General features: G+C 41.9%; 1 protein-coding gene, 1 long non-coding RNA gene, 2 other non-coding genes and 1 pseudogene across 4 annotated transcripts; 1 reads left to right on the top strand and 4 right to left on the bottom strand.

Annotated features, from left to right (window-relative positions):
* Positions 1-2695: 2695 nt before the first annotated feature.
* On the bottom strand, positions 2696-2801 carry LOC122054391. Its single transcript, XR_006132710.1, has one exon. It is a non-coding gene; the product is annotated as a small nucleolar RNA R71 (small nucleolar RNA).
* Positions 2802-7872: 5071 nt separating this feature from the next.
* On the bottom strand, positions 7873-7979 carry LOC122054379. Its single transcript, XR_006132699.1, has one exon. It is a non-coding gene; the product is annotated as a small nucleolar RNA R71 (small nucleolar RNA).
* Positions 7980-13229: 5250 nt separating this feature from the next.
* LOC122050732 (tubulin alpha-3 chain-like) lies at positions 13230-13841 on the top strand. Its single transcript, XM_042611616.1, has 2 exons — positions 13230-13297; positions 13390-13841. Exons 1-2 carry the CDS (start codon positions 13230-13232, stop codon positions 13706-13708), a joined length of 387 nt encoding a protein of 128 aa, XP_042467550.1. The 3' UTR covers positions 13709-13841.
* A 177-nt stretch (positions 13842-14018) lies between these two features.
* LOC122052616 lies at positions 14019-20490 on the bottom strand (annotated as a pseudogene).
* Positions 20491-22035: 1545 nt separating this feature from the next.
* LOC122054091 lies at positions 22036-23457 on the bottom strand. The gene is made up of 3 exons (XR_006132554.1): positions 23021-23457; positions 22758-22823; positions 22036-22092 (listed from the first exon to the last, which is right to left on the bottom strand). It is a non-coding gene; the product is annotated as an uncharacterized LOC122054091 (long non-coding RNA).
* Positions 23458-24796: the final 1339 nt, after the last annotated feature.

Genomic DNA, 24796 nt, shown 5'->3' with positions numbered 1-24796 from the left:
TCCGCCACGGTTGCTAGTACAGGTAGAGCGAGGAAGCTCGTCGGTTCTTCTACGTCGGACCCGGATTCATCTGAAGACTCGGACCATATCTTTTCCTCTGTCTTACTTGTACCTGCAACCATCGTAATACTTTCCTCGGCCGAAGTAGTATTGTTCTGCTCATCTAATTCAAATAAATCATTTATTAAATTATGCTTACTTACTTGAGCGTCGGAAGTGCCCTCGTGTAGTTTCATCAACTTTTGCCACAACTCTTTTGCACTTGCGAAGGGGCCGATGCGGTTTAGTTCTTCATTGGTTAGGCCACATTATAGCATACAGGTTGCTTTGGCATCGGCTTCAACTTTTTTTATTGTGCTAGAATCCCAGTTGATGCATGAGATAAGTTCTCCGGTGTCGTCACGTGGAAGTTCGAGTCCGGTCTGGGTGATGATCCATATCTCGACTTGCGTCTTGAGGTGGTATTCCATCCGGTTCTTCCAGTATCCAAAGTCCTCGCCAGAAAAGAGCGGCGGTCGGACGGTGCAGAATCCTTCTTGGAATGCCATTTTAAAAGAACCTTGCACACAAAAAATAGCAAAAAAAAAAATGTACCAGGACTTGATCCTGGATTAGCAGTGCGGTATGGAAGGATAGAAATAGAAGTTCACCAGTTTCGAGAAAAAATAATAAAATATTATTAAAAAATATTTAAAAAATATTATTTCAAATTTTGCCAAATTCAATATTTTATCAATACTAATAACCCGTGAAAGTATGAAAATGAATTTTTTGAAAATAATTTTGGAGGGAAAAAACGAAAGGCGTAGGGTGAATAGCACACGAAAAATGGCTTGAATGGTGGTTGCACCAGTTCAAAGCGACCCCGCTCTGATACCAATTATTGGATCGAGACTGCGCTAGAGGGGGGGTGAATAGCGCTCGTGGCTAAATTGTACGTTTATCGGAATCGTGAAACTATCGGAGTTAAAACACGCAGCAGAAAGTAAACAAACACACAGAAAGACAAGCTATTTACTTCGTTCGGAGCCTAAGGCGACTCCTACTCGAAAGCCCGCGATCCTTGATCACTTCTGGTGGGCAACAACTATAAGCTCGATAAGAATTACAAAATACAACGGAAGTATTAAAATAACTTTGTACCGACAACTTAAGAAAGAAAAAAATGGAGCTCCGGGTCGTCGGAATGTTGCAGCAGCACTTCGGAATAACTTTATTAGCAGCACGTTGAAGACAGAGAGCTTGGAACTTGATATCTTGAAGTGCTAGTCGAAACCCCCTTACAAAGGGTGTTGAAGGCGCCTTGAAGGCTTCTCAAGGCGCCTCCATGCTGCCGAGTCTTCCGCGTGAATCAAATCTGATCTGGTCGAACTTCATCCCTTTAAGGCGCCTTGTAACCTGCTCAAGGCGCCTTCCAAGGCGCCTTATACCCTCACCAAGGTGCCTCCATTGAAGCTTCGCAGCCAGGTCAGCTTTTCCACCCGAGGCGCCTCCAAGCCCCATGGAGGCGCCTCGGACACTGTTCATCCGAGTTCTTCTTTGTGTTTTTGGTACCTGCAAGTATGTTAATCCAAAAATACCTGCACCACAAAGTTAATACAAAATAAAAGTATGAATATGAAGTAATGACAGTCTCTGGACTGTCCGGGTCTGACTTCGGATTTCCAACCGGAAACCCTAGGTCGACCCGACGCCTACTGTTCCCTCTACGGGGAACGCATCCTCACCTACTCCACTCAGGAGATTTTACCTGATGCCAGTCCGGTCCTCCAGACCGACTGGACTTTCCGCCTAGGGTTACCACCCCCTAGGACCTAGGGTTACCGCCCCCTAGGGTTTTTCTCCACCTAGGGTTACCACCCCCTAGGACCTAAGGTTGTCGCCCCTTAGGGTTTTCTTCCACCTAGGGTTACCGCCCCCTAGGACCTAAGGTTGCCGCCCCTTAGGGTTTTCATCCACCTAAGGTTACCGCCCCCTAGGACCTAAGGTTGTCTCCCCTTAAGGTTTTCCTCCACCTAGGGTTACCACTCCCTAGGACCTAAGGTTACCCCCCTTATGATTTTCCCCTGCCTAACCGCAGTTAGGATTTTCCTGAAACCTTATTTAACCACGTTAGATAACAAGGAATCTTAACTTTGAATCCCTTTGCCATTATCAAAACTGAGGTTCGATCGTCGGATGCTTACTGCACCAACATGTTTTGCATGAGAAGAGCTAACCTTTCAGGGCAGCTTCTTCCATTCGATCCAGAGATTGACATGACCTTTCTGTAGAAAAGGAATTTACAGAAGGTCTTCCAAGCTGCACAGGAACCCTCAGAAATGACCGACAAACTGCTGAAAGATTATGCGGCACCATATGCACGAGGGATTCGGTCCAGCATCACCCGACCTCCTATTGAAGCCAACAACTTTGAGATCAAGCTTGTAGTAATTCACATGGTCCAGCAGAATCAATTCGGAGGAGGTCCGCACGAAGACCCAAACCATCATCTAGTGATGTTCTATGAAATATGTGGCACGATAAAGGTGAACGGTGTCCCTCCAGAATCAGTGAGACTGCTTCTCTTTGGATTTTCTCTAAAAGACAGGGCCAAGCAGTGGCTGAACTCTCTTCCAGTAGACAACATATCATCTTGGGAGCAGTGTGAGTAGAAATTTCTAGACAAGTTCTACCCACCAAAGCAAGACTGCCCACATGAGGAACCTGATTGCTAGCTTTAAACAGATAGACTCAAAATCATTATTTGAAGCCTGGGACAGATTCAAGAATATGCTGAGACAATGCCCTCATCATGGTCTTGAGAAGTGGTTGGTTCTGCACACCTTCTACAATGGAATTAATTATCACACGAAGGTATCCCTAGACTCTGCGGCAGGAGGAGCGTTGATGAACAAGAGCCTTGATGAAGCAGAAGAGATAATAGAGAATTTGGCACACAACCACCATGAATGGGCATCTGAAAGGTCTAGCGGTGAGTTCTCAGGAAATCAGATGAAGGTATCAAGAAAATTCGAGGTGGATGCATTCACACTCATGTCTGCAAAGCTGGATGCCCTGACTAAGAAATTTGAAGCAATGGGGAGCAACACAGCTAATGCCATAGTCTGTGTTTGCGACATCTAAAGGAGCACGGACGACGCTCAAGACACTTGCCCCCATGGGTCGATGCAAGCACAGATAAACCAACTTGAGCAGTGTGATGCAATAACTAGCTACAATCAGAGGCAAATTAATCCATACTCCAATACCTACAACCTAGGATGGAGGAATCACCCCAATTTCTCGTACAGGAATAATCAAGATCAGGGACCAGCACATCAAAATTATCAGCCTGAGCAATAGAGCTACCAACCTGGGCAACAACCACCTTCACAACTATCCAGGATTGAAAAGATGCTTGAGGAAGCCCTCTCAGAGAAAAAGGAGATGAAGAGTGAGATCAAACAACTGACCCAAAGACTGGAAAATTCTGAGAAGCATCCAAAGATGCAAAACAGCCAAATAGCCCCAGATAGCTCAGTCCATCTCAAGAGCACAGGGTACATTTCTCGGGAAACCAGACTTAAATCCAGTAGAACATTGCAATCGCATTGAGCTGAGGAGCGGACGTACCATGGGTGGTCCCCAAATCATTACTCAGAAGGAGCTTGACTTAGAGAAGGAGCCCTCTCTTCTAATGCCCAGTCAGATTCCAAACAGAGATGGAGAAGAGGCTACTAAAAAGGTTGAAGAAACTCTTCAAGCTACACCACAGAATCTAAAGATCCCTTTTCCTCAGAAGATTATAGCATCCCAGAGAGACAAAGAGTTCAACCGTTTCCTAAAGAAGATCAAAGAAATCTGCATAGAAGTACCATTGATAGATGCGCTGCACCAAATGCCGAAGTTCGCCAAATTTTTAAAGAGAATTTTATCTAACAGAAGACAGAAAGGCGACTTCGAGACTGTAGCACTGACAAAGAATTGTAACGCCCTCCTTATGGTGAATCCTCCACCTAAGCTTCGGGATCCAGGAAGTTTCTCCATACCGTGCAAAATTGGTTCTGAACTTATACTAAGAGCTTTCTGTGACTTGGGAGCCAGTGTCAGCCTACTCCTGTACTCTTTATGTAAGAAGTTGGGGTTCCAGAACATTAAATTGACCATGATGGCACTGCAACTAGCTGACCATTCATGCAGGTACCCAATGGGAATAGTGGAAGATATGCCAGTTGAAGTAGGTGGATGTATATTTCCTACAGATTTCATTATCTTGGACATGGAGGAAGATCCCAAGATACCAATCATCCTCAGAAGACCATTCCTTGCCACGGCTGGAGCCATCATTGATGTAAAAAGCCATAAGCTATCCCTGGAGATCGGCAAGGAAAAGATTGAATTCGATCTGTCCAATTCTTCCATCTATAACCCCTCTTCTCAGGGAAATTCTCGCAAAATCAGCATACACAAGGAAGGGTATTACAGTTTCCATGAGAGTTCCCCTCTAGCAAGCAATAAGAAATACATTTGTCCTGCACGAGCGAAACTGAAGGCGCAGGCTGGAGCATCAACCCTAGAAGGAGAGTCATCCTCCAACGGGTTCAGCCCACACTGACTGAAACGGGGTCGAGCTAAAGACCTAAAACAAGCGCTTCTTGAGAGGCAACCCAAGGGTTTTTTTTCATTTTGATTTAATGCCTCGTCATCCATTTTATTTCCTTTTATTTCTTTAAGTAGAATCAGTCGAGTAGCATTACTTAATTCGTGTTCATTTTTAGGATGTGCATAATCTCCACGAGCTGACCGTGAGCGTTTCATAGGCGTGGAGGCATCGGAGGAGCCAAAACAACAAAGGATGAGGCATCCCACGCTTAAAAGAGGTGGCTGTGTGATCTCACACGACCGTGCGGAGCTTGCAGAGAAGCAGAAGCCACTAGTCGTGCACCCTTGCACGGCCGTGTGGATAGTGCAGAGAAGAGAAGGGAAGTGACCATGCCAGTTGGAATTACCATGTAGGAGAGTCCATAGAAGAGGAAGTCCTGGGCCGTGCCACCCGGCACAGCCGTGCGAGCCCGTCCGAGAGAAGAAAAGAAGAGGTCGTGCCACCCGGCACGGCCATGCAGCACCTGACCCACTAATGTGCGTAGATCTTATGATCATTTATACATATTTTGACGCACATTCACTTACATTATTCACGTATATTCTACGCATGTTCATCTCTTTTAGCACATATTTATCATAAATACTCTTTTGTTCGGAGATCTTCTCTTTTGTGTGTTTTCTGATTGATAGGGCGTGATTTGGAGCAAAAACGAAGCCTACATGAAGTCTAGAGCTTCTAGAGTGTCACAGGCAGGCGAAGACTAAGTTTTCTTCATATTCTAGCTGTGTAGAACCCACACGGCCGTGTGGAGGCCGTGTGGGGGGCGTGTTGAGGCCACACGGCCGTGTGAAGGTGTGTGGAATTTCCAACACTACATACCAAAAGTAAAATGACCATAACTTTCTGTTCAGTTAGAGTTATGAGCCATTCCAGATATCAAAATGTAGATAACTTCAATACCTACAACTCTTATGAAGACTTCAACCAGAGATAACCAATTCTTGAAGGTCTAAAGTTCGTTTCTATGAGACACGGCCTAGGCGCATGGCCGTGTCAAATCCTGCACTACACACAAAGAGTAAAACATGCATAACTTTATGGTTCGTTGGAGTTTTGGGCTGTTAGTTATACCAAATTGTAGCTAACTTCAAGTTCTACAACTTTAATGAAGACTAAACTCAAGAATCCCATGTTAAGATGTATTAAAAGGGTCTACAAAGTCCACACGGCCTTGACACATGGCCGTGTCAACTCTACATGGGTGTGCGGTGTTGCCAGAGCAGCAGGAAGGCATGGCCGTGCGGATTCGCACGGCCGCGCCACTCTACCCGAAGAGAAGGAAGGCACGGCCATGCCAAATCAAATGGCCTTGCCACTTAACCAGTGCATAAGCTAAGCATGGTCGTGCGGACTCGCACGACCATGCCACTTAACCAGTGCAGCAGGAAGTCATGGCCGTGCCAACTCGCACGGTCGTGCCACTTAACCAGTGTAGCAGGAACGCATGGCCGTGCGGACTCGCACGGCTGTGCCATGGCCCGTGCGGCGCCCATACCCTAACCTATAAAAGGGTCAAGAACCCATTTTTGGGGGAATCTTTAGTTCGGGACTTCGTCCCTCCTCTCGGGGAAAACCGGAGGGCTTCATCCACCGCCGTCCCTTCACGATCCGTCCATCTCCGAAGCAAGGAGGCATCCCCAAGGCATCAAAATCGTCGGTAAGCATCTCTTCTTCCCTTTCTTCTCACATCTAGGGTCATAAGTATGCTTTTCTTTATGTTCTGGGGTTGTTCTTCCCCCACAATGGAGTAGACACCCTCTTCTGGGATTAGAGAGTATTTGTAATGTGATAGAGATGTAGAACTATGTAGATTCACCTTGTTTCTATTCGATAAATTGTCAATGTCTTGTTCATGCTTGTGTGACATGTTTATATTTTCTTGATTGATTTATGTGGAGAATTGTTGATCCCGAAAAGGGGATACCTTAGAGCTTATTGACCAAGGTACCCTAGTGACAGGGGTAACCCTTTCCGGACGTCTAAGACGTTCTCTCAACGGGAGAAACAATCCCTTAGGAATTGCTGCTCTTGTAAAGAGAGTGCTCTAGATTGTATACCCGATGGGCCCTAGTGATAAGGGTAACCCGTTCACGGACGTCTAGGACATTCTCTTAAAAGGAGAGGCAATTCCTTCATAAGGAAGTAGGTAATCGTACCAAACCTCTACCCTTATCCTTATTGTTCTTTACTAGATATGTATCCCAGTGATCTACCGAGGCACCCTCATGATAGGGGGTTAACCGTTACAGGATTTCATAGGGATCATCTCTACGTGATACTTAGGGATACTGACCAATCTAACTTCCTACAAGATCATTGACATAGAGGATGGAAACTAAGTAATCTATTTAGTATCTCCTAGAATTATAATGAAACCGAAATCCTAGAATCCATCTCCCGAAACTCATTCCCTTTAAGACCAATTCTCTCTTCTCTCTCTCTTATTCTCCTTTCACACCAATCTTAGGTTTGTCTAGATAACATACTTTGCGATATCTCTAGTGCTTAATCAACAGTCCCTGTGGTTCGATAATCTTTAATATTACTGACGACGAATCCGTACACTTGCGGATTGTAACAAGTTTTTAGCGTTGTTGCTGGGGACTACTCGCATTAACATTAGTAGATTAGCAATTTAGTTAGTCTAGACTTGTGAATAGTTTTTATTTTTCCATTTTATATTGCAATTTGTTTTCCATTTTCATAAAAAAAAACCATCATTCTATTTCTTGTCTTTAAATATTGCATTTATTTTTTTTATTTTTCATATAGCATTTTATTTCCTGTCTTTAATTCTTTATTTTCATTTTTTTTCCTTATAAAATTTTTTCTTAGATATTATGAGCACTAACATGTCAAGTAGGTCCTTAAGAGATTTCTCTGCACTCATTTCTGCAAGATTTTTATCTCCCATTGTACATCCTCATATTGAAGCAGAAAGTTTCCAACTAGACCCAGAGTTAATTTTCATGATACAAGGTCATAAATTTGGAGGAGAAGTATCAGAGATTCCTTATCTGCACCTTGAGAGATTTCTAGAGCTTTGTGATATGGTGGACTATGAAGGAGTGTTAGCGGATGCGGTTCGATTGATGACATTTCCTTTTAGTATTAAGGATAAAGCAAGGACTTGGTTATATTCTCTTCCTCCTCAGAGCATCACAAGTTGGGAACAATTGGAGCAGCAATTTCTGAATCATTTTTTCCCTCTAAGAAGAACAATCTACATGAGGAGTTGCATCACAAATTTTGTTCAAGCAAATAGAGAATCTTTATTCGAAGCATGGGATAGATTCAAGAGTCTACAAAGGCAGTGCCCTCACCATGGCTAGGAGAAATGGTTAATTCTACACATATTCTATAGGGGAATTTCTTTTTCAGATAAGTGTTTGTTAGATTCATCAGCTGGAGGTTCATTTATGGACAAGAGTATAGAAGAAGCTTATACATTAATTGATCAAGTGACATTGAACCTCCATGGATGGTCGAGCAAAAGTTGGATGGAATTGTAGGTGCAGCGGAGGCCGGCAAGAGGGGGGGTGAATTGCTTTTGAAAAAAAAACTATACCCTCCTCGGAAATTTCAACTCAAAAAGTGCAATAACAATAATTAAATATCAGAAGTAAAGAAACAGAAATGAAAAGGAACTCATAAGTTAACCTGGTTACAACCAAGAGGGTTGTTAATCCAAGGCGATGAAAAGTGCACTCGAAAACGTCTCCTTCTCTGAAGGCGGAGAAGCCTTTTACACTTTGGATGTCACACCCAAGATAGTCCTTGTCCGAAGAAATTTCAGCAGCATCTTCCCTATACGGGTAACAATCTGAAGCATTTCTACATATAAAATATACATCAGCCACATTCGGCTGGAATATATACACAACCACGCAGTTTATATCATCAGCCCACTCGGCTGGAACAAAATAAACACAACCACGCAGTTTAATAAGTCTACACGGCTGAAAGTAAACACATAACAATGTAAACGCAGCGGAAAATATAAAACCATATGAACATAAGCCCAACAACGGCACTAACAAAAATATCTGAAATCACCATACTTGACTCCAAAATTCACATCTACTTATTGAAAGGTAAAAATATACAAAATCAACATACCACCCAAAATGATAACAAAACTCAAAAAGAAACTATCCTCGAGTGTGACGTAGGACCCAGGACTGGCAGCCGGCATCTCTCCAAGCATCCATGAATCATCTACTGCTACCTGGCGAAAGAAAACCATTTTGTGGGGTGTTGAGTATTAGAACACAGCGGGTAAGGGAAAGATAGTGTATGAACATAACATATAAATAGAGAATAAGCCAACAGTATACAGTCTCATAAAGGGAATAGCAGATACTACAATAGAACCAAAATAAATGATCATACCTTAAACCATATCCTAGGCTATGTATAGTAGGTTAGAATTGGTACTAATCTGCTACAGTACTGCTCATAACTACAAAGGTAATAAGCAAGGTATATACAAATTTCCAATGACTAAACATCTACAATAAGAGTATATCTCAACATAAGTAAGTATATCAGCATATGTGAACAACAGCAGTAAGTCAACAATAACAGCATATATAGATAGCAGCAGCCAAAGAAAATATAATAACAACAGCGTATGCACGGATGGTCACTCCCGCCCATCTCTCTACACCATGACCCCTGTATGGTCGAGAGGTCGGGTCAGTGACAGACTGTACACCACTCCAGCTACCACTCACACGAGTGGCCGAGGGGACAGTTGCATAGTAGCTAACTAGCTACATCTGCGACGGGGTCCCTGCTTCTCGTACTCCATCAACCACTACCCATGAGTGGCCGAGTGCGGCATGACAAGACAAGCGACATCAACTCCAGCTACCACTCTCTCGAGTGGCCGAGGATGCGGCCCTTTTTTTTTAATGACTCTCTCGACCGCAAGGGAGAATTGGTCGTTGACATGCATGTCATGACATGATGCGCCAAATGCAACAATCATCATACGAATATAAACAAAAATTAGGTATACTACATGAAGCCAGCATGCTCAATATAGTACATAAATAACCAACAGTTAAAACATACAAATATGATATCTAGTATCTATTACTGATCATGGACAACAACAAGAGACTGTATAGATATGGAAACAAATTTCTCAAAGATCGCGTGGAAGTATCAAGCGCAGGAAAATAAGAGTAGAGTCAAGGTAAAAATAATTTCTTATCCAAAATAGTTCATGCACCAAGGTCAAAGTACTAAAAGAAACAAAGCAAGAAGTACCCACCTTTATATGCAGATCGTGTCAACCGTCTTCAATCAATGTCCTACAAATCACGTGATGTACAATTTAGCTAATTTCATAAACAACACTAGCTAAACCGAAACCCAACTTATTAGGGGAAAAAAACCTAATCCAACTATGAACCTCGATTCACCCAAATCTATCAAAATTCCCAATTTTTTTCTAGTTAGGGAAAGAGGTAAAGGCACAACAAACCACCTTTAAACACTTTGAATTTGTCTAGGAAATTTAACTAACATGAAAAGAAACAACGACCACCTCAGATCCAACTCCAATCCACCAAATCTGTCACAGAAATATAAAGCCAACACAAGTTAACAAAGCTCAATGACAAGCCCATCCAAACCCCTCAAACCTGTCCAGAACTTCCACTAATAAAAGGAAACAAGCTTGACATCAAAAATCAAATCCCATCCCACCAATCTGCACTAAAGGTCCAGAGTCATCATGAAGGAGCAAACCACATAGAAATCAACTTACAACCTCTCAAATCTATACCAGAAAATCCAGCCAACACAAAGGAAACAACATCGAAATTGAATCGAAACTTCCCAAAGCTGATAGAGGGTACGACAACAAGAGGGGAAACCAAGCAACATTTCAATCGAGTCTCAGCCATCATATTCTGTTCTAAAGAAAAATCCTACTATCACAGCAACATGAACAAAAATCGAAACCATACACCACCACTAAATTCCGTCCACTGCTTCACAACCAATTCATGGAAACCAGCAATTCCATCAACACCGAATCCTTGCAAAACAACCAACCAAGTTTTTGATCACGTTTAGCTCCCTACCCTTGAATCGAATAAATTCCCAAAATTCCATTGCTAACTGAAAAACAGAACTAGTTGAATCCATTAAGATGGCCAGAACACAATCAGAAAAACTAAACAAAAATAAGATCAAACACGAACGCCCAAATTCATAACCATATCTAACCACTTACCACCGAAATTACTGCTATGGCACAACGCCACGAGAGGGAAAGGGAGGAAGGTTGGCGGCGTCGAGTGCGAGGAAGAGAGGAGCCGGTGTCTACGGTGGCTCGGTGGATAGGGTGCTCGCGTGAGGAGGAGATCACTGGCGGCTATTGTGCTCGACGACTGGCACCCGCGTGAGGGAGCGAGGCCATGGCTGTGGTGGCCGCGTGAGAAGGAGGGGAGGCCGGCGGCGTCCGGGGGTGCTCATCCGCGGGAGAGATCGTCGGCTGGTGCTTGTGCGTGGCGGCGATGGGTGGCACAACAAGGTTGCAAGAGGCAGAGGCATGGTGGCGGCGTAGGGCTTAGGGCACAGGAACGAGGAGGACTCGGCAGAGCTGGTAGTCGGTGGGTTTTGGGGAGCAAGTTCACGAGAGGGAGGGAGCTCGGGAAGAGGATCGACGTTGCAAGAAGCTAGGGCACGGGGCAAATTTGAATTTATAACTTAGGGGCTTTCCAATTAAACCCTAGATTGGTTTCTCAATTAACTCCCACCTCCGAGTATTCCAAACAGGCTTTAACTAACTTAACCGATCAACCCCTCTTAAACTCGTCATATGGGCTCTAATTAAATCCAGAAAATTTTCCAAAAATTCCTAAAAATTCCATTAAGATTATTTCTCAAATAATCTTATTTTTAATTATTATTTTGTTGTCGTATTTTACATTCTCCCCCACTAATAAAAATTTGGTCCCCAAATTTACTACTAACTTAGGAATCCTCATCTAAGGATAACAACCAAATAACACACCCATATACTAGTCCATCATAGTGTCATGATCAAATCCTGTAACGATCCAATTTTCCCTATTTCGAATTCCAAATGTCCATAAAAATATTTGGAAATGCTTTTAAAATATTCTAGAGATTTTTAGAAATTTTTAGAGTATTTTTACGTAATTTTTGGAGGTCGTTTAGTATGTTTACAAAAAGAAAGAAATTTTGATAAAAACTGTTGAAGATGAGGTTCGAACCCACGACCTCGTGTTAGACTGACCCAAGAAAAACTGGCCCAACCAGCTGAGCTACAAGATTTTGTTTACCTTATATGGAGAGAATTAGATTTAAAGCATGGTTATAATTATAACCCGAGTATAAGAAAGGGAATTAGGTTTTGATTTTCCAAAAACCAAAACATTTTCTCCCGAAAATTTTCTTCTCCTTCTCCCTCGCGGGGGAGGGATCTTCTGGACCGCATTTTTTTGGTCCGCCCCTGGACCACACTGGGGATATAAAATCTTCCTCACGTGTAAAACACGTGCACGCACCCACTCGAAAAACAACCCTAACCTCTCTCTCGCCCTCCAGCGCCGAAGCCCCAGCCCCGTCGCCTCCCTCCCTCCCTCCAGCGCCGAAGCCCTAGCTCCGTCGCCTCCCTCCAGCGCCGAAGCCCTAGCCCCGTTGCCTCCCTCCCCCGACCTCGAGCGCCGACCTCCATCGCGACGACCTCCAGCGGCCTCCAGCATCGCGGCGACCTCCCTCCTGCGGCCTCCAGCGACCTTCGCGCCCTCCAGCCCCCGCGACGACCTCCAACGGCCCCCTCCAACGACCTCCGCAACATCCAGTGCATCGCCGACCTCCCTCCCGCTGCCTCCACCTCCAGTGCATCCCTACAAAGTGTTCCTAATTTCCCCAACGTACACATCAATTCTTACATGTGCATCTACATGCATCTTTTAGCAATTGTTCAATTTGGATCCATGCTTTCACCTTGCATTTATTTTCCTAGCTGTTTTGAGAGACTTTTCCTAGTTGATGTTGAAAAACTTTTCATTTATTCTTGTTTGTGATGTTTAAACTTGTCATTTATTTTGAGTTTGAGTTGCTATTACCAAATCCTTTGAACTATAGTTGATTTAGTTAAAGGGTGTTGGCTTTGGGGATTTTGTTGGATTCTTGATGTTTATATGATCTGTGGAGCAGGATGTTTAAGTTTCTTAGTTTGTAAAAGCAATGCATGCTTTAATTAATTAAACTCATGATATGTTGACATGGGCAACAATTAGTAAGTGTTCTATTTTATATAGGAATGTGTTCTATTGATCTCTATTAGGATTTAATTTTCAAATCTAAATTTTTGTGAAGTATGTTCATAAGTTCTTATTTATGCTACTGATCATTCTCAAAAGAAATCCTTTAAACTATAGTTGATTTAATTAAAGCTATTACAATTCATGTTAGATGTCCCTTGAATTGTTATTTTTTAAATGTCTTATTTTGATTATCTGATTCATAGGTAGTTTTGATTATCAAATTAAATATCTTAATGTGATTATATAATTTATGTCTTATTTTTTGCATGGTAGTGTTGTTCAATGCTGCCGTTGCCACCATTAAGACTAAAAGAACCGTCCAATTTGTTGATTGGTGAGCAACCTGGCATTTTTTTTTTTTCATTTGCAAGGTTTGATATCTTGTGTGCTTTTGATTGATTACTATATCTTTGTTGCGTTTTCAAGGTGCCCTACTGGTTTCAAGTGTGGTATTAACTACCAGCCGCCCACAGTGGTGCCTGGCGGAGACCTAGCCAAGGTTCAGCGTGATGTGTGCATGATCAGCAACAACACTGCCGTTGCCGAAGTATTCTCAAGAATTGACCACAAGTTTGATCTCATGTACGCCAAGCGAGCATTTGTTCACTGGTACGCTGGTGAAGGAATGGAAGAAGGGGAGTTCTCAGAAGCACGAGAGGACTTGGCTGCACTCGAGAAGGATTACGAGGAGGTTGGCGCAGAAGGTGCAGATGAAGACGGGGAAGATCCTGAAGATACTAAGTGATCTTGTTTCCTTAATGGGATTTGCTTTTTGTTCATCTGCTTCGGGGAATCATTGTATCTGCTTGAAGCTTTGCCATCTTTTTGTGTTGGAAATTTGGAATGTTTAAGACCGTAAACCTGAACTGTTTCAGCTATTCTGCTTACAATTTGACTCATGTCATATCGTTAATGCTATATTGTCTTTACTTTCAGGTTATGTTCACGGTTGGTGATGGACGCATGTGTGTGTTTTTTGTGGAAGATTGATGGAATGAAAATAGCATATTGAAATGCCGATGTAACGTTAGACAACAAATTGAGGCATATCTCAATAACCAAATCAAACACACATTTGACAGAGCCAAGATAACATTCAGTCATTGACACTGCCATTGCCTAAGTACCCTAAAAAAAAGTAGGGACCAATGGCAGATCCATCAAAGCATTACCAGAAACCATATTTCTCTTAAGAAATATGGCTGCCTCTCTCCAAATTTACACAGCTCAAGAAAACAGTACTAAATCAAGAAACGACACTACACTGGATGTTAACAAATCACAATACTTAAAGGCTACGGACAAGTAGAGCTTCGACCAGGTCCTCCATAGTAAAAGTATTGCCCCCATTCACCATTGTTCCCATTCTGCACATTGTAGCAATTCGATTGCTCCGTGAAGGATCCGATCCTTGTTGGAGCTCTTAGATTGTTAGAACCATCAACTATCTGAATGTTCCTGAAGTAGCTCGCCTTGCTGTATCCTTCTTCAGCGAAGTGCCCACTCCCCATCTCTGTGGAAGTATGCACACCATCTGGCTCAGAGTTCACAGCCTCCCCTCCCCATTGGATCATTGACGCACTATCTGCCAGGTAGGAGAAGAGAAAGGAAGGCCAGTAGCCAAGCACATAGTCCCTCCCAAATTGCATCCACCAGTGCCCCTCCTTAGGATCCTGTCAGTGCCATTATTCATAATGGTAAAGAAAAATGTTATCAATTATAAAGAAAAAGATCTGCAGAGCTTTTGCATTTGGTGTTTGTGCATGATGAAACAAACAAGAGTGGTTGAGATTCTCCAGCTTGGTTTATTATTATACTAGAATTTGCATGTTAACTGAAACTGAACCTTCCAAACAAGTATGCTTATATCGTATTGTGATCCGTCATAGTTCGAAATTGGGTAGATTGGCACCCATCGCAATCTCATTGTTTATTTGAATGAAACCAGAACACAGTAGGTTGTAGCAGCCAGTTGCTTGGTATGCATCACTCTGAAATTTTACATAAAAAACTAATAATCAACTAAGCAAGTACCAAAAAACAAAAAACAACCATGAAACCAATTCTTTTGATATTAATCTAAGAAATGGTACAATGAAATGAAGAATATCTCAGTAAGTGCATCTCCTTTACTAATAATAAACTGCAAAGATAAAACAGGATAACAAAACTAGTGGAGATTGAACTCACAGTCCAATAAGTAAAAAGCCTTGTGTAATTGTCACCATACAGATCTGGGCTGACCTGATATTGAAACACTAGAATAAGTTAATGCAAGCATTGATCCTAAGAGAATGGTTGAGAAGATTAGGATGATCAAATTTGAAGAACAGAAGTATACCTGCCAACCAACTTCAATGCTGTTAAGATCCTCCCCGAAAGAGCCCCCTAATATCCAGAGCTGAGAGAGACTGAACTCATTGAATTCCTGGACCTTTGGCTGCCAGACATTAATTGTTGCTTTTGCTCCATAGTATTTCTCACCCTCAGCATAAGCAATTGCATGCTACTCGAAGAACCAATCAAGCAACAAAAAGAAATTTTCCAACTATTACAAACAGACACATTACTTAAAGAGGCTGCTTCAATTATAACACATCAGATATATGTTCATTTGAAGCATGATACCTGATGGCCATTTTTTGCATGTCTTTCCTTGTACATGAACAACACTACCATGCAAAAAATAAGACATAAATTATATAATCAAATTAAGATATTTAATTTGATAATCAAAACTACCTATGAATCAGATAATCAAAATAAGACATTTAAAAAATAGCAACTCAAGGGGCATCTAACATGAATTGTAATAGCTTTAACTAAATCAACTATAGTTTAAAGGATTTCTTTTGAGAATGATCAGTAGCATAAATAAGAACTTATGAACATACTTCACAAAAATTCAGATTTGGAAATTAAATCCTAATAGAGATCAATAGAACACATTCCTATATAAAATAGAACACTTACTAACTGTTGCCCATGTCAACATATCATGAGTTTAATTCATTAAAGCATGCATTGCTTTTACAAACTAAGAAACTTAAACATCCTGCTCCACAAATCATATAAACATCAAGAATCCAACAAAATCTCCAAAGCCAACACCCTTTAACTAAATCAACTATAGTTCAAAGGATTTGGTAACAGCAACTCAAACTCAAAATAAATGACAAGTTTAAACATCACAAACAAGAATAAATGAAAAGTTTTTCAACATCAACTAGGAAAAGTCTCTCAAAACAGCTAGGAAAATAAATGCAAGGGGAAAGCATGGATCCAAATTGAACAATTGCTAAAAGATGCATGTAGATGCACATGCGACTGCTTGTGAAACACTACTAGCGTAGAACATGCAAGGTAAGAAACCATAATGTCAGTTGGTGATTGTTCAAGTCTAAGTTGATTCAATTTGTAAGAATAAACTGATAAATGGGACAAATAGGAACACTTTGTAAGAATTGATGTGTACGTTGGGGAAATTAGGAACACTTTGTAGGGATGCACTGGAGGTGGAGGCAGCGGGAGGGAGGTCGGCGATGAACTGGATGTTGCGGAGGTCGTTGGAGGGGGCCGTTGGAGGTCGTCGCGGGGGCTGGAGGGCGCGAAGGTCGCTGGAGGCCGCAGGAGGGAGGTCGCCGCGATGCTGGAGGCCGCTGGAGGTCGTCGCGATGGAGGTCGACGCTGGAGGTCGTCGCGATGGAGGTCGGCGCTCGAGGTCGGGGGAGGGAGGCAACGGGGCTAGGGCTTCGGCGCTGGAGGGAGGCGACGGAGCTAGGGCTTCGGCGCTGGAGGGAGGGAGGGAGGCGACGGGGCTAGGTCTTCGGCGCTGGAGGGAGGGAGGGAGGCGACGGGGCTGGGGCTTCGGCGCTGGAGGGCGAGAGAGAGGTTAGGGCTGTTTTTCGAGTGGGTGCGTGCACGTGTTTTACACGTGAGGGAGATTTTATCTCCCCAGTGTGGTCCAGGGGCGGACCAGAGAAATGCGGTCCAGAAGATCCCTTCCCCCCTCGTGGTGCAGTTCGGATCCTCTGTCCCGAACTACCTCTGTCCCCATGTCCCACTGCCGATCGGACGGTTCAGATTGTATCTCAAGGATACATTGCATCTTTAAGATGTGTGCAATATTCTTGTGATATGCAATGTATCCTTGAGATGCAATCCGGACCGTCCGATCGGTAATGGGACATGGGGACAGAGATAGTTCGGGACAGAGGATCCGAACTACTCGTGGTGGCGCCTTCTCTCTCGGCGGAAACCAAGAGGAAGCTAGGTTTTGGGTCTCCGGCGCCGGCGAAGCCTTATTCCAGCCATCCTTCACCGTGGGTGGTCGTCCTGACGGAGAAGAACTTGCGGGCACAAGAGGAAGCCGAAGATTTTGCAAGACCCGAGCCCTCCGAAAACCCTAAGGCCTTTCCCTTCCTTCTTCACGGTTGTAAGTCCAAGAATCGTCGGTAAGTACTACTCACCTGTAGTAGGAGTAGTTCCGATGTATTGCTTTGATCTCTTAGCTTTCGGAATTGAAGTTGTGTGGATTTGGAAGCCTTTTATGTTGCTGTCGTGAGTTCTATGTGAAAAGGATTGGGGGACTTTGGTTTTCTTTTGAGGTTATGCCGTGAGCTTCACAAAGGAATAAAAAAAAAAATTTGTTTAGGCTAATTGAGCAAGAAGCATGGTTCTGATACCTTAATTTGGGTGCCGGGTAGAATTGTATGTTAGGGTTGTTGTGTTATGCATTCTATCCTTAATTTTTGCTAGGGATTTTGCCATGCACAGTTGAGTTTCCGGTTGGTTCTTTGCTGCCCTGTTTTGGATCATACCGTACAGATTGCTGTGGTTACCTCATGTTGCTGCCGTGAGTTCATCTAAGGATACATTCTTTTGGCTTGCTGTTGGATTCTTTGAGTTGTGTTTTATGCTTGAATCTCCTTGCTTTAAGATCATATTGTACAGCGTTAAGGTTGTTTAGGGATTTGTTTTGGACAGCATATTAAAGAAGCCTGAAGTTGTATTCTTTTGCTTTATTTATAGCATGTTTAGAAAGTTTGAAGTAGCATTCTGTTGCCTATTTTATAGCACGTTAAAGAAGCCTGAAGTTGTATTCTTTTGCTTTATTTATAGCATGTTTAGAAAGTTTAAAGTAGCATTCTGTTGTCTAATTTACAGCATGTTTAGAAGGCCTAAAGTTACTTTCTTTTGCTCTATTTTATAGCATGTTTAGTAAGTCCAAGTTAGCTTTCTTTTGCTTTGTTTTACAGCATGTTTAGAAAGTTCAGATTTGCTTTTCTGTTGCTTTGTTTTATAACATGCTTAGAGAGAGTCTAGATTTGTTTCCCTTGTATTGTTTTTATATAGCATGCTTAGTTAATTGTAATCCTACACTTGTTAGGTATATCTAAAGGATTCCAATAAACTCTAATAAAGGATTATGAGGAAACTGAGTAAAAAGAAAGGGACCAAGGTCTAGTTAAAAAGAGATAACTAGTAAATTAAAGTAAGAGGCTAGTACCCGACTTCCGAAGTTGTCGTTAAACAAATCCAGGTGACCAATTCCGAGGTCTTGGCCCTGGTAAGACCGAGGTCTTTATTCTCATAGGGCTGGAGGCTCGCTACCCCAGTCACTATTAGAGAGCGCGCAAAACAAAGATGGTACTAAGCCTGGGCCCAAAGAAAAAGAAGAAGAAAGTGAAAGAGAAATTAAAAGATTAATTTCTAGTATAAGGATATAAGAAAATGAAACGAGTTTATGCTTAGAATCAATAAAAGTTTAGTTCTTTAATTCTAAGCTTACAGTAGTTGTTTCATTACTTTCCTGTCAGTTAGTAAGCATGTTTAGTATTCAGTTTTATTTCTGTATACCATGAGTACATGCAGTTTTTCTTTAGCATTTCAGTTTCAGTATTATTGCATTACTTTTATGCACTTCGAGTTTTTGTGAGATAGATTAGTACTTACTAAGCGTTTCGCTTATAGATCTATTTTCTTTCCTCCTACTGCAGATAAAGGAAAAGCTAAGATATGAAGGGAGACGACAGGATGGTGGTGGTGATGAAGGTGTGTGGTGACTGGACTATGGAGAGATCCAGAGAGTGCTACCAAACCTACAGGACCTATTTGTTTAGAGTTTATGCTTTAGTTCTTTTCTTTAACACTAGTATGAAGTTTGTGAGATTGTAGTTGAGTTTATTTCTGCATATGCATTTAGTCACTTTAATTATTTGTGGAGTGATATAGTTGGTTGTTTTACTGTTATTTTTATAACTGCGTGGTTGTGAAAAATGAGTTCCAGCCGCCTGTGGCTGCGTATATATCTTATGTACTATAAATTTGGTCACTGGTACAAAGGAGACTCTGCCGAAATTTTCGGTAGGAATTCCTCTGAACCGTGATAAATCTAAGTATTACTAATACTAGCGTCAGTGACACTAGTAAGTAGAGTAGTAGTTAGGTAACGGTCGCCCTTAGAGAATAGTAGTAAGAAGGGTGGGTCGTTACAAATCCTTAACCGAAAAGGATTCTTCTGTGGGTTATGGACTCATCTTGCTTCCACTGCGCCACTCTGATATTCTGTCTTCACTTGTTGACACACAGAGAATCAGACTTCAAAGTTCGCAATATCATCCTCTGCATTTTCCCTTTCCGTAATTGCTATATATACCAGGTGACTTAGACCTATGAAAGAGTAAGTCGGTCTCCTACTGATTAAGCTAATAAGAGTAAATTAGTCCTCCACTAACCAAACCAACGCGAATAATCGATACTTTATACATCGGGTCCATAAAAATATTTAGGGCACTGTAAACCTAAATAGCAATATCAAGGACTCCTCATGTCCGTACAACAACCATACCCAAAAAAATAAGATCGCTAGGACAAAGTCTGTAATCTAATCTTCAACTAAAATCACCAACTCCATAAATATCAAGGCATTATACTCTTTAAGTTACTATCAACATTAAAGGCTAAATAATAGACCATCAAGTCTAATATCCACTCATAGATCATCAAAAGACAACATATCACTATATCTGATCTAACCAATGACTGACACCACCAATCATACATGGCATAAACACATGGTACAAACAACTAAACAAGTACACATAGTATAAACAACTAACCAAGTATTAACAAAAGTGTATGTTAACGGTATACCACATACCTCCTATGGCTTGGAGATTTCTGCCGCTACCTGGTCCCACAACTCGAGAGTCACATCGAGGGATCAACTTACAAAGGGAAAACAAAACAATCAAAACACCGAAAATCATAAACCGAAACAAGATCAAAATTTCAAAACACAAAACACAGCATTTGACTCGAACCATGCTCTGATACCACTAAATTTATATTAGATTAACTCGAAAATAATCATAAATCGAATCAAGATTGAAACTGCTCTAATACCATAAAATTGGTATCAGATTAACTTAAAAATACAGAACATGAAAAATAAATAGCAAATCTAAAACTTAAAAATAGGCTTCGTAAAACCTAGGCTTTGATACCACTAAATTGTCACGCTCCAGGTAGTCCCTGTCCGAAGAAATTTCGATAGCATCTCCCCTATACGGGTGACAATTTGAAGCATTTCTACATACAAAATATACATCAGTCACATTCGGCTGGAATATATACACAACCACGCAGTTTATATCATCAGCCCACTTGGCTGGAACAAAATAAACACAACCACGCAGTTTATATCATCAGCCCACTCGGCTGGAACAAAATAAACACAACCACGTAGTTTAATAAGCCTACACAGCTGAAAGTAAACACACAACAACGTAAACGCAGCGGAAAACATAAAACCATATGAACATAAACCCAACAACGGCACTAACAAAAATACCTGAAATCACCAGACTTGACTCCAAAATTCACATCGACTTATTGAAAGGTAAAAATACACAAAATCAACATACCACCCAAAACGATAACAAAACCCAAAAAGAAACTATTCTCGAGTGTGACGTAAGACCCAAGACTAGCAGCCGGCATCTCTCCAAGCATCCATAAATCATCTACTGCTACCTGGCGAAAGAAAATCATTTTGTGGAGTGGTGAGTACTGGAACTCAGCGGGTAAGAGAAACATAGTGCATGAACATAACATATAAATAGAGAATAAGCCAACAGTATACAGTCTCATAAAGGGAATAGCAGATACTATAATAGAACCAAAATAAATGCTCATACCAGAAACCATATCCTAGGCTAGGTATAGTAGGTCAGAACTGGTACTAATCTGCTACAGTACTGCTCATAACTACAGAGGTAATAAGCAAGGTATATACAAATTTCCAATGACTAAACATCTACAATGAGAATATATCTCAACATAAGTAAGTATATCAGCATATGTGAACAACAGCAGTAAGTCAGCAATAACAGCATATAAACAGCAGCAGCCAAAGCAAATATAATAACAACAGCGTATGCACGGATGGTCACTCCCGCCCACCTCTCTGCATCATGACCCTTGTATGGTCGAGAGGCCAGGTCAGTGACAGACTGTACACCACTCCAGCTACCACTCACACGAGTGGCCGAGGGGACAGTTGCATAGTAGCTAACTAGCTACATCTGCGACGGGGTACCTGTTGCTCGTACTCCAGCTACCACTACCCATGAGTGGCCAAGTGCGGCACGACAGGACAAGCGACATCAACTCCAACTATCACTCTCTCGAGTGGCCGAGGTTGCGGCCCTTTTTTTTTTAACGACTCTCTCGACCGCAAGGGAGAATTGGTCGTTGACATACATGTCAAGATATGATGCGCCAAATGCAACAATCATCATACAAATATAAACAAAAATTAGGTATACTACATGAAGCCAGCATGCTCAAGATATTACATAAATTACCAACAGTCAAAGCATATAAATATGATATCTAGTATCTGCTACTGATCATGGACAACAACAAGAGACTGTATAGATATGGAAACGAATTTCTCAAAGATCGCGTGGAAGTATCAAGCGCAGGAAAATAAGAGTGGAATTAAGGTAAAAATAATTTCTTATCCAAAATAGTTCATGCACCAAGGTCAAAGTACTAAAAGAAACAAAGCAAGAAGTACCCTCCTTTATATGCAGATCGTGTCAACCGTCTTCAATCAATGTCCTGCAAATCACGTGATGTACAATTTAGCTAATTTCATAAACAACACTAGCTAAACCGAAACCCAACTTAATTAGGGAAAAATACCTAATCCAACTATGAACCTCGATTCACCCAAATCTATCAAAATTCCTAATTTTTTTCCAGTTAGGGCAAGAGGTAAAGGCACAACAAACCACCTTTAAACACTTCGAATCTGTCTAGGAAATTTAACTAACATGAAAAGAAACAACGACCACCTTGGATCCGACTCCAATCCACCAAATTTGTCACAGAAATATAAAGCCAACACAAGTTAACAAAGCTCAATGACAAGCCCATCCAAACCCCTCAAACCTGTCCAGAACTTCCACTAATAAAAGGAAACAAGCTTGACATCAAAAATCAAATCCCATCCCACCAATCTGCTCTAAAGGTCCAGAGTCATCATGAAGGAGCAAACCACATAGAAATCAACTTACAACCTCTCAAATCTATACCAGAAAATCCAGCCAACACAAAGGAAACAACATCGAAATTGAATCGAAACTTCCCAAAGATGATAGAGGGTACGAAAACAAGAGGGGAAACCAAGCAACATTTCAATCGAGTCTCAGCCATCATATTCTGTTCCAAAGAAAAATCCTACTATCATAGCAACATGAACAAAAATCGAAACCATACACAACCTCCAAATTCCGTCCACTGCTTCACAACCAATTCATGGAAACCAGCAATTCCATCAACACCGAATCCTTGCAAAACAACAACCAAGTTTTTGATCACGTTTAGCTCCCTACCCTTGAATCGAATAAATTCCCAAAATTCCATTGCTAACTGAAAAATATAACTAGTTGAATCCATTAAGATGGCCAGAACACAATCAGAAAAACTAAACAAAAATAAGATCAAACACGAACGCCCAAATTCATAACCATATCTAACCACTTACCACCGAAATTACTGCTATGGCACAACGCCAAGAGAGGGAAAGGGAGGAAGGTCGGCGGCGTCGAGTGCGAGGAAGAGAGGAGCCGGCGTCTACGGTGGCTCGGTGGATAGGGTGCTCGCGTGAGGAGGAGATCACTGGCGGCTATTGTGCTCGACGACTGGCACCCGCGTGAGGGAGCGAGGCCATGGCTGTGGTGGCCGCGTGAGAAGGAGGGGAGGCCGGCGGCGTCCGGGGGTGCTCATCCGCGGGAGAGATCGTCGGCTGGTGCTTGTGCACAGCGGCGATGGGTGGCACAACAAGGTTGCGAGAGGCAGAGGGATGGTGGCGGCATTGGGCTTAGGGCACAGGAATGAGGACTCGGCAGAGCTGGTAGTCGGTGGCTTTTGGGGAGCAGGTTCGCGAGAGGGAGGGAGCTCGAGAAGAGGATCGACATTGCAAGAAGCTAGGGCACGAGGCAAATTTGAATTTATAACTTAGGGGCTTTCCAATTAAACCCTAGATCGGTTTCTCAATTAACTCCCACCTCCGGGTATTCCAAACAGCTTTTAACTAACTTAACCGATCAACCCCTCTTAAACTCGTCATATGGGTTCCGATTAAATCCAAATAAATTTCCAAAAATTCCTAAAAATCCCGTTAAGATTATTTCTCAAATAATCTTATTTTTAATTATTATTTTGTTGTTGTATTTTACATTGGAAGCTTAGAATTATTGCTAGGAAAGACTGCACAGTTGATTGCTTGAGTTGTTGTTTATTTCCCAGCTCCAGGGGCCTTTATATATCTCCTGGAAAGTCTATCCCGAGGGTCCAAGGCACCTCGAACAAGGTCCAAGGCGTCTCCAACGAGAGAGTGGATAAAACTTTATCCAAACAGCTCAACGTTCACTTATGCCAGGTCCGAGGCGCCTTCAACAGGGGTTGAAGGCACCCTCAAGCTGGAGGTGCCTCCAAGCTGGCTAGCAGGTTTTCCAGCTTGATTGCTTCTTTGCTTCGTCTTCCGAAGTTCCGTTCTTTTGGATAATTCCGGCCAATCGAAACAGGGCTCACCCGAACCCAATTTCCGGCCTTCTCCTCGAGCAGGCTTTCGTCCAGCTTCTCGTCCCTCAAACGCCGCGCACGTTCTTCTCATCCACCGGAGTACTCTTCCGCAACTCTCTCGTCCTTTGGACGCACCGAGCTCATCGGCTCCCTTCCCGTGCCGCCTTCTCGCTAGTTGCATCTTCCGCTCGACTTCATGCGCTCCTAAGCTCCTGCACACTCAAACACAGGGATCAAACACAAAGCAGGACCTAACCAACTTGGTTGATCACATCAAAATACCTACGGGGACCAACAATCTCCTCCTTTTTGATGTGCATCAACCCAAGTTCAAGTTTGGGTTAAAATAGACAGAAAAGTAATTTTAAAAGAAAATTACTAAACTTACATGTTAAGCAACAGTTTGCAATAAATAAAATTGCAACTACTAAATTAAGAGTTAATTAGAAAAAATATTTTTAAATTTAAAAAAATTCTCTCCCCCTAAACATGTACTTCTCTAAACTTGTACCTTTCTCTCCCCCTTTGATCACAACAAAAATGGGGTAACAGAAAACATTTTAGCAAAAAATTTTAAGTTAGAAACATTTCTAATTTAAGATGAAAAAAAAAGTCTAATTAAACTGAATTTATAGAATTTTCAAAAATAGAAAAAAAAATTCTAAGTAAAATGAAATTTAAAAAAAATCTAAGTAAAATTTCTAAGTGACAAAAGAATTCTAACTAAAATGATTTG

This window comes from Zingiber officinale, chromosome 3A (genome assembly GCF_018446385.1).
Source record: "Zingiber officinale cultivar Zhangliang chromosome 3A, Zo_v1.1, whole genome shotgun sequence".
Taxonomy (NCBI): Eukaryota; Viridiplantae; Streptophyta; class Magnoliopsida; order Zingiberales; family Zingiberaceae; genus Zingiber; species Zingiber officinale.
This window is presented reverse-complemented; position numbering and strand designations above follow the sequence as displayed.